Source organism: Bubalus bubalis, chromosome 14 (genome assembly GCF_019923935.1).
Source record: "Bubalus bubalis isolate 160015118507 breed Murrah chromosome 14, NDDB_SH_1, whole genome shotgun sequence".
Classification (NCBI taxonomy): domain Eukaryota; kingdom Metazoa; phylum Chordata; class Mammalia; order Artiodactyla; family Bovidae; genus Bubalus; species Bubalus bubalis.
In genome coordinates, this window is record NC_059170.1 from 70,881,081 (window position 1) to 70,896,322 (window position 15,242).

At 41.9% G+C, this 15,242-nt stretch overlaps 1 protein-coding gene across 4 annotated transcripts in view; it reads right to left on the bottom strand.

Moving 5' to 3' along the window:
• The window catches only part of TAF3 (TATA-box binding protein associated factor 3), a 122,362-nt gene that overhangs the window by 23,612 nt on the left and 83,508 nt on the right, over nt 1–15,242 (bottom strand). For 2 of the 4 annotated variants that reach the window (XM_006078059.3, XM_044928255.2), the window contains exons 3-4: nt 9,357–11,185; nt 1,774–1,856 (exon numbers count right to left, since the gene is read on the bottom strand). In XM_006078059.3, coding sequence (XP_006078121.2) covers nt 1,774–1,856; nt 9,357–11,185 — 1,912 coding nt within the window. Of the gene's footprint in view, nt 1–783; nt 1,363–1,773; nt 1,857–9,356; nt 11,186–15,242 lie in introns of those variants that run through there. The other 2 variants (XM_044928256.1, XM_025264493.2) reach the window with 2 other exon arrangements.

The following is a 15,242-nucleotide window of genomic DNA, read 5'->3' on the forward strand; positions in this document are numbered from 1 at the left end:
GGTGATTTAGGACAAAACTGGAATAAAATATGAATGGAGAGAAGAGTATTTGTCCAGAGATAGGTAAGAGTATCTTTCCTTCAGAGAAATGAACCCAAGACAGGATTTCTAAGGAGATGGCAGGTACAGGTACTTTGGTTGGGTCCCTGTGCTAACTAGCTAATGGCTGAGGGATAAGGACATGATTACAATTTTTGTAGGGAAGATAGCAGGGCACCAGCACAGTATTTGGTTTAAAAAGAGCTCAATCTATGGTACTTTTGGTCCATTTTCTAAGCTTGTCAGTAATACTACAGCCTACTGTCTGGGTCTCTGCTGGCACAACCAGAACAAGCAATGTGGAAATTACGTAGATAATTTAGGCAAGAAAAGCGCTAACCAGATTTTCTTCTTTCAATCTTCAGAAGAATACACATTCTCCTAGAAGGCCATGTTTGCCCTACACCATCATTCATAGGAATGACGCTGGACTTTTTCTCGGTATTACATTTGGAATTAACAGAAGCAGTGGCTGCATAAAATACACGCCACACACAAACTCTGCTGCTGCTGCTAAGTCGCGTCAGTCGTGTCCGACTCTGTGCGACCCCGTAGACGGCAGCCCACCAGGCTCCCCCGTCCCTGGGATTCTCCAGGCAAGAACACCGGAGTGGGTTGCCATTTCCTCCTCCAATGCATGAAAGTGAAAAGTGAAAATGACACTCAGCCGTGTCCAACTCTTCACGACCCCATGGACTGCAGCCCACCAGGCCCCTCCGTCCATGGGATTTTCCAGGCAAGAGTACTGGAGTGGGGTGCCATTGCCTTGTCCAACACACAAACTCTAAGATGGAACGAATGATGAGAATGCAAAGCAAACTTGCTGTTGTCTACTCTACCTACTAAACAAATAAGTTCATGGCTCCTACTTTGATCTTTATGGTTAAAAATTGAATGAAAGTTAAATGCTTTGTAAGCTATTTTCTATATAACATTTGATTGCTTGTGATGTAAACTAATCCATCTTTAGGCTTTACTGGTAAAAAATACGGTTGTAAATTTGTTCATCACCTTATGAGGATCACATAAGAGCATTGTAAGCCTTAATTCATATCACAAAAATGAATAAAAGAAACACAGCCAACAAATTTACTTTGAAGAAGGATAGGCCGATGTGATGATTCCATGAAATCAAGAAAAAAAACAGTAAGCACCAGGTCTACATTTCCAGTTCTCTCTTAAAAAAAAAGGGTGGATAATTCAGACTTCAGTTGTCACTGATACAGTGCTTGACCAAGCTTTTGGCATTATCCTTGTTTTATATGCACACACAGAATAAAACCATGTGCCATCTGAGCAGGAAGAGAATCTTCATTCTTCGTCCTGGTGACAGAGAACACACGTTTGAGAAGGTTTAATACTACATCCACCTGGATGTAATGTGGGCAGTCAGTCCATTCAATACAGTTTCTTATTTTTCAGATAATCGGGGCCTCACAAACTAAGCAGAAACAATGTCCTGTATTAGTCTTTAAAAGAAGAGAAGAACTGGGGTGAGGGGCTTGGTGGGGGGGTGTGGGGGGTGGGCAGAAAGGCTCCTATATGTTGAATAAAGCAGTAAGCATTTACTCTGAGAAAGAAACCAATAAACATTTGAGAATGAAGACTTCTCAGAATGAAGCCTGATTGTACATGTTCACATTGGAAAGATCCGTAGAGTTCTAACCCGTTAGGGAAGAGGAATGAACGTTAAGTTCCAACTCGTGCCCTCTACACCGCAACGCCAGTACTTACATCTTGTCCTGGCCGGCTCCAACTCGGAGAGTCAGTCTGGGGATGACGGGGCTTGGGGCTGGGACCACGGGCTCCACTTTGATCTGTCGAAGACAGTACATTAGAGTCAATTACACATTTCTCAACAGAAGTACCACCTCCCTTTTCCCCTACTTCCTCATCCCCACAAACTTGATAGGCTTTTGAGTTTCAAATGTGGCTGAGGTGCTAGAGGTAAAGCTAACCTGGGGCTCTTTAGTTTTCATTTCTCAAACACTCAGGCATCATGAGAAATTCCCCCAATTTTAAACACTTTAAATATGGGAGCTATTTCTGTATTTGCTTAATTTTGATTAATTTCTTGGATTTTATTGTCAGAATTTTTAAATAAGAATTGTTGCCTCGGTCATTCAGTGCAACATTTATGTGACTGCCAGACTTAATATATAATGGCAAAAAACTGGAGAAAGAGCTTCATTATAAGATAAAATTTATGGGTCTTGAAAAACATTAAGCTCATCTTACGTTTATCATGCCATATAAGAGAACTGACCCACCCAGTGTGATTACAGCACTGAACTGCTTCATTTTTTGGCTGCTAGTAGAAAAGTGATCTAAAATACTGTAAGAGACAAAACATATTTACTCAGAAACGATTCATGGTGAAGGCAGTGACTGCTGAGTAAGTTGAAGATACCAGCTCAAATAGTTGAGCTAATAATCAGAAAAGGAACATACAAATCAACTATGGTATTGAAAGGGCTTCTTCCCAATTTCTGACTTGAAGATCCTCTATAGTAAAATCAGTGTTTTAAATGAACAAAATGAGAAAAAGCCCTGCAGTTCAAATGATCACCTGCACCACAGTTTTTCGACAGGGTTTTCACTGGCATTCTCAGTGGGGTGGTTTGTTGTTGAGCAGATGTCCCAGGCACTGCCAGGCATCAACATCCCTGGCTTGGCAGGAGGACGCTGCTAGTCACTGCGACAACTGGTCCAACCTCTGATTTATGTAATTCAAGCTCAAGAGAAATTAAGAAAAGAAATTGTGCAATGGTTCTAAAGGGGAAGGAGTTTATAACACAGTGCTCAATATATTGCCTTTGGCCAAAAGTTCATCATGGTTTTTTTCCTACGATATTAAGGAAAAACCCAAAGGAACTTCTGGGTCAACCCAATAGTATCTCACAGAACCAATATATTGCACATTGATCAAATCTACCATTTTTTGTATGTTTTAACCTGTCCCCTTCTTGAATTTTGTTTGTTTTCTGTAAATCCACGGTCCCATCAAGACCTATGACTTCGTTCATTCTCTTGAGCAGTGCATGACACACAGGAGGTACTCAACCAACCTCTGCTGAATGACCCACTTATCCTGCAAGCACCCTCAACTCCTTGCCTCTCAGTCATTTCACCATTTGTCCAGGACCAATCTGAAATCATTCCCCAGAGCACTAATTCCAAAGAAAAAATGTAAAACTGCTCCAGCTTCTGCCATCAAAACTCGAATTTCATCTGTGCCTTTAAGACTGTCTGCCTATTTGGATTCTCTGCTAAACTAGATAAGAGTGGAGACCATGCCTGCTCTGTGCATTGCTATTTCCCAGTGCCTGTTGTAGGGTCTGACACAGAAGTGCCTAAGATATATTTTAAGAATTGATCGGAAGCAATGATTTCAAACATTTACAGCTTTTAAGACCCATCCCATGTATTTCCTTCCCCTTCTGCTCATCAAACCCCACAGGAAAAAAATGCTGAAACCACTGGGCACAACTCCTTCCATTCCCTACAAATGTCTGCACCCACAATTACACTAGAGTCCGTCTCCTCCAGTCTGTGAAAGAAACTTCCTCCTTATTTGCGGCATCTCTGCCTTCCTCCAGCTTTCTAATGGGCTCAACTCTCATTTCAAACACTTACCTCCCCTTTACCCTCCAGCTGATGACCTCTCACATGTTCTAGTCTTGACTTCACCACCTCCATAAATCCACTCCTCACCCAACTTCACTCTCCTTTCTGGCCCAACTAAAGCCACTCTTTCTAGACACTCACTCTTCCCTAGTGTTCCTGCCTATTGCTCCACTGAGATCTTCACCATGCTCCTTCCCTGACCCGAACAAAGTCCTTCTTTGCTCGCTGGGTCCTCTCCTCTTGTCACCCGACACCAACTTCACTCACATTCATGGATTCCGTCGTAAAAGTTTTCAATATGTCATGTCTTCAAAATCACCCTCTCTAGACCAGCACTGACTGGAAGTAACACCAGAATATAATGCTGTCTGCTGGACATTTTCAACTAAATACTCTATAAAGATTTCACCACATCTAAATCTTATCAGTCTCCCCACAAAAACCTGCTCCTCTAAATGGTCTCACTTTTGGCCGATTCTTAATCCAGTAGTTTCCTCGAGGTTTCGGGGACCAAGGGTCACTGGGGCGGGGGCAGAGAGAGACCCACAGAAAAACCTCTGAATTCACTTTCTCTGATTCTTTGAACACAGACGTCTATATCTAACCCAAACCTGAGAACCAATGGTCTAGCCTATTTTGTAAACTACTAAGGTTTCTATATTTTTCTCACCATTCTGTTACCTCTGGGAAAATAAGTATGTCCCAAGCAAACAAACAGTTTTAAAACACTTAATGCTTGCCAGGCATTACGTCTGGTTCTTTTTCAGATGTTCTCATTCAGGTTCTTTAACAAACAGGTGGGGCAGGTGTTATGGTTTCCATTTTACAGACAGAATGATCATACGTGAAGCAACCATTTTCCCGTTCTTTCTGTTTCCTTTTCCTTTTCTATTTTAAGGTCACAAAAACGGCAAAACTAGGACTGAATACAGTTTTTCTTTTTTTTAATTCAGAGAATGAAAAATTATATAAAGTTCCTAAATTTCTTCAATTCTAAAATATTTTAGGGTCTCACACATACACTCATAAGCGATGCTAGTATTAGAAGTAATATTCCATATTCCTTCAACCCACAATACTATTATTAAAACCCCTTAAGCTTTATTAAAAAAATAAAGCTGTTTGCCCTTTTAAAAAATCTTCTTTAGTATCATTATGCTTCTCACTTTACTCGGGTCCATTCCTATTACCACACTGCACAATAATTCCAACTTACTTGCACAGCACTCCACCAAGTGTGTCTCATACACACAATCCCACGTGATCTCCATAACTCTCTAAGGTGTGTGGATGGAATTATTACTCACATGTAACTGAGGGCTCAGAAAGATTGAGTGGTTTGGCCAGAGTTACATAGTAAGTAAATGACCAAAATTCAGTTCTCTGCCCCCAAATTCATCCTCTGTTTCACCACACTATTTGTGACTCTTTGCCACATAGTTTGGGTCTTTTTCTTCTGGTGATGCTGATATCCTACAGGGAACTATTCAGTTTCTTTGTCAATGTCTTTTATGATGAGCGACACGTACTTGTGAGATGGCTAGGGTAGACTGTAAAATACAGTTTTTTCTCCTATGGAAAACAAACTAGCTTACATGGAAACTGAGATGAATGTTGGCCTCACCTCCATTCAACTGAACTTGCTGGCTTTTTGAGGCTGACTGCATTGACTTGGCAGGACAAAAAGAATCAAGGCATGGTCTTTTTACAACCTACTATTTTAAAAAGTTAAATGATACAATATGTAAAAGCAAAAGGAAACAAAAATGCAGGCTATTTTAAAAGTCAGATTAAAAATGGTATAAATGTGCCCTGAGGACAAGAGATATTTAGTAAAATTGCTGAATTAATGAACGACTCAGAACCTGTTACCTCGGCTCAAAGTTTTCCCTGTAATTAGGGTGACTACCCCATCCAGAAAGAGCTTTGACAGCGAAAGCAGGAGCTGTTATTTACACCATGTAACAGGTGTAAACTGGACTGTCCCAGGCAAGCCAGGACATATGGCAACCCTACTGAAAAACAGTTAAATAATTTCATTTCATTCTTAAAGTAGATTTAACTGAAAGATAAAATTCAAGCAAGCATAGAAAAAGACTAGTAAGGATGCTAACAATGTCGATAGAGAAAGCACACTTTCTAAATAAAAATTTCTCTCCAGACCTTTGTTCACACTGACTTTATCTGAGCAGCCACCCAGATAAAAACACAGGGACGTTTCCTACAATCATGCAATGACTTCTCATGTGCCCATCCCGTGGCAATCAACACTGGATGACAATGGCTTCGATTTCTTGAACAGTTAGACTGACACCATCTTTTAATGGCATGAAGCCAAAATCCAGGGGAAAGAGGAGCTTGTAAGGGTTAAAATAAAAGAAGAGTACTTTAGTTGATGCTGAGAATTGGGGCGGGTGGAAGAGCATTTACAGTGGATTACTAAGCTTCCCAATTCACTAAAGAAGCAAAGTCCAGTAATATAAGACTCCTTTGTAGCTAACTAAAAATACATTGTCAGTGGATTTGTCCAGTTTTATGTATAAGCAATACTTCTTTCACCTGAACTAATACTAGTCGTCATATAAGCCCCTTATTGCCATGTGCTGCATTTTTTTTGCTAATCTTCAAGGATTTAGCTTCTTTGCCACATACCTCAGGGCACCAACTGATAAAGCTCTAACTCTCCATTTTTCCAGGACACCAGCAGTGCGGCCTTGCAAAAAATGAAAATCGCTCAAGAGATTTAAAGGGGAAATTTATTTTTAAAATCCTGACTTGAAGCAAAGAGGTGGATTTTTAAAAAGCTTATCTATAAAGAATCAGTTTAAATTTAAATTCTATCTTGGAACTCTTTCATGCATTCCAGCTTTAAAGTTTATCTTCTGACAGGGACTTTCTGCAAAGGTAATGGGCAGCTTTGTCAATATAATCTGGCCAAGTTTTTACTTTCTATTTTTTTAATGTTAAACTTCTTTCGTTAAACACACACACACACACACCTATATATGTGTGCCACTGGCAGCAAGCTCAGCCAGCACTGGTTCAGATATCTATCTATGCTAATATATCAGAAAAACACCCCAAATAGTACTGGTGGAAAGCTGAATTTAATAACCTAAAATTTTAGATGCTCAAGTATTCCAACTGGCAACCACTCTGCTGTCTTTCTTAACAATGAAGGTCTTTACATTATTTCCATTCAGAAACATAGTCCAGCCAACACTGATAAACTGTTTAAACTATTAAACAGATGGTCAGAAGATTTACGGTTGTGGTCAGGTATATAACGAGTGGGATCCAGTGGGGAGAGTGAAACAGGATTCGGGCTCTCAGTAAGAGTTCAGTTCTTGCCTCAAGAGCCTTGGGCATGGGCTTGAGGAAGCGTCTATAAACTCAACCAGACTCATTTAACATGAAGTTACTAGTTTCTTTGTGGAACAGACAGTTACAAGAAACAGGAAGGGAATATTCCCCCCCTTCTTACTGAGGTTAGATTTTATTTACTGAAAGCCCCTCATTTCACTAGTTCATTGTCAAAGCTGATGAGAACATGATGGAAATGAGTCAACAGTATACTTAACACAGAAAAGAAAGACACCTGGGACCTTTTGTCAAGAGGCTCGAACCGGGGAGACCACTCTCGCCCCACTCAGTCTTATATGTGCGCAGAAGTAAGACGACTAGTGAGGCGCAGCAGGCTGCCCCAGGGGACGTGGTGAGGAGAGCTACTCTCACCCATGTGCCCAGGCGCCCAAGCTCACAGGCTGGAAAGGTCAGGGTGGGAACTCGGGCTGACCTCCAGAGACAGCAACGTTTATTAATTTTAAAGCCCTGATGGCTGATTTTGATAAGTTTTTATCTTTAAAAACTGCTCCATAACCATCAAAACTGATACAAGGGCCTGATTACCTCTGTTAGGTGAAATCTGTGTGGCTTGTAACTGAGTCTCCAACCACGATGGTCTGAGGGACTGGTCCTTCCCAAAGGCAGGAGTCGTTTTACCAGCTAACCTGATGCGCTTTACTCAAGTCACAGTGGCCACTGAAACCCCCACCATGGACTTTCCAGGCTTGAGATGGTGAAAGCAACCATACTCTTGATTTGCTAAGGGCTCTTCTGCCAAGTTTCTACGTATCTAACGGACAAGCGGCTAACTGCTGTAAACATTTCAAAATGGGAAGTCAAGTTTGTGTGTAAAGGACCTGGTTCTTGCTGGCTGTGACCTCAATCCTGGACAAGTCACTCAGGCTGTTTCTCATCCATAAACATAAACATCCATAAACACGAGACATGTTTATGTCTCATCCATACATGTTATAACAATACCCACCGGACCCATGTCACATGGGTGTCAGGGGAGAAACTAAGGCACGTGGAAGTGCTTTAAAACTTCCAGGTACCATGGGAAAATAATGCAATAATAAAGCAATTTCAAAAATGGACAAAAAAAGAGTTGGATTTCTATGTCTTGTTAACCTGCTGATGTTCAGTTATTAATTTCAGAATTTCCACTCTACTTCTTTATATCTTAGAATAATAGCCAAGGGGAACAGAGAAAGAATAAAGTTAGGCAGGAAAATTTGCGATTATTCTGGTTAGCTCAGCAGCTAAACTAATTTCCCCAGTTAAGTCTGAAATGAAAATCAGTGCAAAAGTATGGATTATGGAGCTGCTGTAGGTCAAATACAGCACACTTTACCATGTGGGAAATATTACTGGGTATGATTTTGTAGCCAGCCTCAAAGAGGGATGCTCCCAGAGGGCAGGGAGAGGATCTGTGAGGGTCTGCATGTATGGCAGCAGGAATACTTGGACACTTTTTAAGAAAGTTTAAAAGAAATTGTCTAATCAACCAGTCAACCGCTGTAATCCAAAGAATGGAGGGGCGAGAGCAAAGCTATCAAGGCAGAGGTCACACCCTGTGCCACAGGGCTCGAGGTCCTTCCCGCTACAAACTGCAGGATGTATGGATACATCGGTTTCTTAGACTGTGTTCTATGGAAGCCTGAGCTACTTACATGGAAAATATTCAGCATTAGTTTCTCCCCACTAACCAGGCTGTCAGATGAGCTAGATACTCAAGAGACGTGTCCTCATCTTATTAAAGCAGAAAACAGAAGGATAAGACATGTTACAGAAAGCAGAAGACAGGCATGACCTTAAATACTTGCAAAACGGCTCACCAACTAGAGAGCCGTGTCAGGGAGCGAGGACCTGTGGGCCTTGCTGTCCTCTTAGGAGAGCAGGGCCATGGTTTCGCCCGCTCTGAGAAAACTAGGTCCAGCTTTTCCCAGGTATCTACTATTTGGGTACAGATCGGTATGCAGCAGACTTGATAATTACAAAAAAAAAAAAAAAATACTATTTACAATTGACGAGTACGGATCTTTTTAAACTGGCCAGAGATTAGTGTGGCTAACAGAGATATGATGGCCTATGGATTAGATTCCTCTCAGGCTTATGAATTTTGAACGTTTTCTGGTGTATGGGGGGCAGGGCAGGGGAGTGGGGAGGCTGATGACAGGTTTATGGGTTTGAGAATTAAAATTAAATTTTGTAAACACATTACAGACCAGCTTCCAGTTAAGCCGTGGGTGATTTACATCCAGAACAGACAGACCGCTGCTGGCTCTACCTGCACTTTCCACCAGGACAGGGTTCAAACGGGGCCCCAAAGGTAGAGTGCTTACTTTCTCATGCTTGTGTCTCTCCTTCTCCTTCTCCCTCTTCTCTCTCTCGCGCTTCTCTTTCTCCCTCTCCTTTTCCTTCTTCTCTTTCTCTTTTTCTTTCTCTTTCTTTTTCTTCTTCTCCTTTTTGTCCTTCTTCCTCTCCTTCTCCTTGGGCTTCTCCTTCTCCTCAAAGAGCTTCTCGGGGAGCACAGGCGTCAGGGAGGGCAGCACGGCCGTGATGCGCATGGCGGCCGCGGGGCTGAACAGGGGCAGCGCCACGTCCTTGGGGGGCAGGACCAGCGGGGCTGGGGGGGCCTTCAGCTTCTCCTCGCGGCCTTTCTCTTTCACTTTCTCTTTGTCCCGCTTCTCTTTGTCCTTTTTGCCCTTTTCTCGGTCTTTTTTCTTGTCTTTGTGCTTCTCCTTTTCCTTCCTCACAATCCCATCTTTCAACCTGGCTTTTGGATCCACATCTTCGAACTCTTTTATCTTAAACTTGTAGGGATCGGCCTCTTCGTCTTTGAGAAAGTCCTTCCAGGGATACTTGGCCTCTTTGCTGGCCTCCCTGTCTTTCTCCTTCTCCTTCCCTTTCTCCTTCTCTTTGCTTTTCTCCTTGCTTTTGTCCCGGTCCCTCTCCTTATCTCGCTGCTTCTCTTTCTTCTTCATCTTCGTCTTCAGTTCCTTTTTCAACTTCTTTTTAACGTCCAAGGAGGCCGGCGGTTTGGGTTTCTCCTCATACACCTTGTGCGCGGGCTCGGGGGTGGGAGGAGAGACCGAAGGGGAGGAAATGTAAGGGAAGCTGGGGGGCATGCTGGGAGGGGTCCCCATCTTGGCCTTCCGAACCACCTCGTCGATGGATGCGTCCATTGTCCACGAATTGTCCGAACTTGAAGTTCCGCCTGAAAGAGGCAGAGGGGTGGACCCAGACTTGGGGAAATTATTGGAGGAGGTGGAGGCTTTGGGGGTAGCAGAGTCTGAACCTGAAATTCTCTTAGGGCTGGTAAAAATGTCTCCTTCTGATTCAGACCCAGAAGAGAACTCGAAAGGATCGGGCTCGCGTTCCGCACAAGCCCGTGCGATCACAGCATCAATGGAGTCGTCGATGGTCTTGTCGGTGACGACAGCCTTTCTGAGCTGACTCTCACTGTTCAGTCTCCCAGCATCAGGCAGTGTCTGTATCTGTTTCACCTGAACAGTCTCTTTACTGATTTTCTCACTTATTGTGGCTGAAGGAGTCCTGTTGGGTGTGTCAGGTCTGACAGGTACTTGGGGAATGTGACTCATGACCTTGGGGCTCTTAGGGCTCTTGGGGCTCTTGGAACGTCCAGGAGATTTCTTTTCTTTGGATATGGTTTTTGGAGACCGAATAGGACTTCCAACCATGGCTGGTGACGGAATCATTTTGGGTGATTTCGTCTTCTGTCCTGGAGAACTGGTTTTAGTCTTTGTTTTGGGTGTAAACGACTTTGCTTCCAATGGTTTTGTGGTTGGCATCTGTGATTTTGCCACCGGAGCTAACATTGGCGGCTCTGGTGATGGAGGAGCTGGGTCCGTGCTGTCCTGGGTGTGGACGGGGGACAGCATGGGAGGGATCTTCTGGGGGTTCAGCGAGCTGAGTGGCTCTCGAGCCTCCAGTAACACCACGTCCAGGGCGTCCCCCTTGGTGCTTAGCAGGCGTGGCCGCTTCATCGCGGGCATTTCTTCAGCTTCCGGACTGTCCAGAGGCCTCTTACCCAAGAAGTTCTCATCATTAATAATCTCCTCCTCCTCCAGCTCGTCATCTTCTTCCAGGGGAACCTGCATGGCTTCGGCTGACGTGCCTCCATCTGTGGGCACCTGCTCTTCTTCTTCTTCTGGGGAAGGAAGAAAAAAGAAGTGTTATTAGGATATATATATTTAAAAAAATACCCTAAGGGGGGAAAAAAACCAATGCTTCAAACATGATTTCTAGGAAATAAAGGAAATTATTGACAGTTGTTAGAGAGTAGAGCTGTTAAGTTTTCTAGGACCTTCCAAACACGCATGCCGTCTTTGAGGAGTGGCAACCAGCGACAGGAGACACACGAACTGTTTTCCTTTTGAGCAACGTGGCCCTAAATGCAGGATCTGAAGTCTGCTAAAGATTTCTTGTTTGCCCTCTGCTTCCTTAATTCTTTTCCCAACTTGACTTTTCCCTTTCTCTTTTTGTTCTCTTCCTCTTGTGTACATGCCCCCCCAACACACATCCTTCTAAAAACCAAGAGATAGGCTAGCATGTAAACTACTAACCTCAGAAATGACAGAAAAGAATACTTTTTAATAGTTCATATGCTACTTCTTCCTCCCGTCTGCTGACTTAGGGACAGCCACTTTGAGAAGTAGTGTGGCGATATGGAAGACACTTGGCTTGGCCTTAGAGATACGGTGTTTCCACAGGCATTCAGGCATCGCAGAGCAATGGGCCTGAGGCAGTCTCTCAACCTCTTGGAGGCTGTTTTCTGACCTCTCAAAAGGGGCTAATGTCACCTGCCCTGCCAACCTGACCAAGTTGTTGTGGGGTCAGATTCTTTCCTTCTGCACATATTAACCAAGCATTTACCATGCACGATGATAAAGGCTGAAAGGGCTGCTGGAGGAAGTCAGGAATAAACCACGACCTAAAAGCCCTTACAGTTCAGCAGGAGACACCATGTAGGTGGACTGCCTGTAGAAAGTGATCAGGACCATAAGACAAAGCCTCATAGCAGCTCAAAGGAGAAACAGACTACCTCCGTGTCAAAGACCTGGAAAAGACCTGACGAATGAGGGAGCATTTTGGGTATTTGGAGACTGCGAATGGAGAAGTACAGGATGAAAGAACAGATGACACAGAGATGGAGGGGGCCACAAGGAAACTGTATAAGAACCTCAGAAAGTATTAGAAAAATTTATGATGGCTGCTTACATTTAAGTGAAAAAAATTTTTTAACATAATGCTTGATCCAAAGTGGGTCTCCACAAGCTAGAGAGGATCATTCCAGTTCTGTTATTTTATTTTTAATGTTTAATTTTCTTTTTTTTTATTTCAAGTCCCTAATAACTTGTATGCATCTAGAAGTTTTATGTGGTTTAGAGGAATATAAATGAATTATAAAAATACTTAAAAACACAAATGCTTCTTTTTATTAATTTAATTTACAAATATTTTGTGCTTAAAGATTTTATAAGAAAGCGTCAATGGTGGCATCAAAATTAATCAAAATGGAAGAGGGGATTTTGCTGGAAGAGAAAGACTTAAGCTTTAATAAGAACAGGAAAGTGTGAAAATATTTATAACAGTTTTCTGAATTAGAAACAGATACATAACAGAGAGTGTGACTGCATGCAAGGCATAAAGCATAACGATGAATGAATACCTGTAAAACCACCACCCAACTTCAAGAAGACAACCCTAGCAGCGCCATCGAGACGCCCCTTGGTTACTTTCTGATGGATGCTCTCCCCTCTCCTCTCCGCCCCATTCCAGGTAACTCCTCTTCTTTTTACTATCCTTCCCTTGTTTCCTGTACAGTTTTACCACTTTTGTATGCAGTGACTTGTTTTTGAACTTTATGTAAGTGGTATCATACTACAATACCTTTCAGCTTTTTTTCCCCCCTAACATTATGTTTCTGGGCATCTCTTATGTCCATGCAGGTAGCTGTAGTCAGTTCATTTTCACTGTTGTAAAAATGTACCATGCTTATTTATCCATTCTTCTGGTATTGAAAGTTTTCCACTTGAGCAAATATATTTTATTTTTTAAATATTACAAAGTTCAAACAAATGAATACAACTGATTTAGCTTATGCTTGTTCAAACAGACTTAACTGATGATTCTGCATAATTAGTGTCTGGTTTTCTATTACATGAGTTATTTTAATTCTGTGGTCTAAGAGTTTGGAATAAGATAAATATATAATAGCTACTGAATGGTTTATTCTCTACTGTCACCCAAACCCCCTCTTGCAGGTTAATTTCGGCTTGAATACAGGTGAATGGCAATGAAGTACTCATTGTGTGTATGAGTGTAATGAGCACAATTCACAAAAAATCTGGAAAATACCCTAAAAGTGGTTTTTAGCATTTTCCTATACTTATCCATGAAAACAGCTGTATTATAAAATAGCATATAATTCGGTTAACAGAAGTTTAATATTACAAGATACCTGATCTTTTGACATGTTACTACACAAAGGTATAAAAAATAGTATAAAAAATTTGAGTCACAACTCTTTCTAATATAACACAAATATAGATACAAGAACAGAAGCTGTGCTCTAAAGTCAAACAGGTGATGTTACTTGATATGAGAAGTATTTTAAAGATTATTTCCAGAGAACTGAGAACTCACTTTCTACTGTTTAAAAATGTTTAAAATAGAGGGAAAGACTCTTCCGTATTCATGTGACAAACAAATATTGGGGGGAAGAAACAGTTCAAGGAAAATTACTGTGACATTTAAAATAAGTTCTTTTTGACTTCTCAGTGCTTCAGGTCCTTGATCCAGAAGATGGGGACACCCTAGTATTGCTTATCTTGTGAGGACAGTGAAAAATAATTGCTAATTAGAGTTGGGTAAGTATTCAAACTACTAAATAATAACAATGACCAATAATAGAGATATACCTTTTAAAATTGACTTTACAATCCTTTTTGAGAAGATTTAAAAAAAACCAGCTCTCCTCACTATAATCTCTGTAAGACCACGTAACAGGGCACGGCTGGAGTCAGCAGCTACAGGTCAAGTGGCCACCACTGCAGCCATCTGCCCTAACAACTATCCTGCGGTGAGAGCGGTCTGGAGCTGCCGGGGAGACTCTGGAAGGGTAACAGAAATTTTACTCAAGGAGGTTAGTTCTGCACAAGTGTTACGGTCATGCTGCCAAAGGTACGGTTAAGAATTATTTACAAAACTGGTGTCTCCCTTCCTGCTTATGCTAAGATTTGGCTAAAGGTAACAGTGATGACTGTTGATCGGATTCTTGTCTGTGAGAGGGTTTACTCAAAATGCCGACGTGTGTTATAACTGACTGCTAGCACTGTCATCCATCAAGGGCTCCCATAAATTATGATGTAAGTCCTACACTTCTAAGAGGAAAAAAAGGCCATTAAAAAAGATGACATATGAAGAACAACGCAGAAACCAGGGTAGGAACCCGTATTTTTTTCTTTAATGTTAAATTACTGGGAGAGATTCATGTCTACTCTACCAAGAACCTTACTCTTCATATAAATTCACTAAAATGTGTGAACACTATAATCCAATCTAAGTAAAAACCTGACATATTAAGAAGTAACTTCTCATTCTGTCAAACGTTGTCCATATATAACAATACTTTTTCATTTGTCAAAAAGGGAACAATAGGCAACATATGGAGAAGGCAATGGCACCCCACTCCAGTACTCTTGACCGGAAAATCCCATGGATGGAGGATCCTGGTGGGCTGCAGTCCATGGGATTGCTAGAGTCGGACATGACTGAGGGACTTCACTTCCACTTTTCACTTTCATGCATTGGAGAAGGAAATGGCAACCCACTCCAGTGTTCTTGCCTGGAGAATCCCAGGGACGGGGGAGCCTGGTGGGCTGCCGTCTGTGGGGTGGCACAGAGTCGGACACGACTGAAGCGACTTAGCAGCAGCAGCAGCAGGCACCATATGAATGATTCAGCACAAATTTATCTGCACAGTTAGAAATATCACTTAAAATATTTTTAATTGGTAGCAGAAGATTACAACATGCAGAAAAAGATGGAGTTAATCTCTTTAAACAATCAATGATCTCAAGTCAAGTGAAAATTTTTCAACTTGAAATAATTTCAAACTGATAGAAAAGTTCTAAGTGCTACAAATTACTCACAAATAGCTTTTACCCATACTTACCAAATCAATATTTTGCTAATGCAGAACA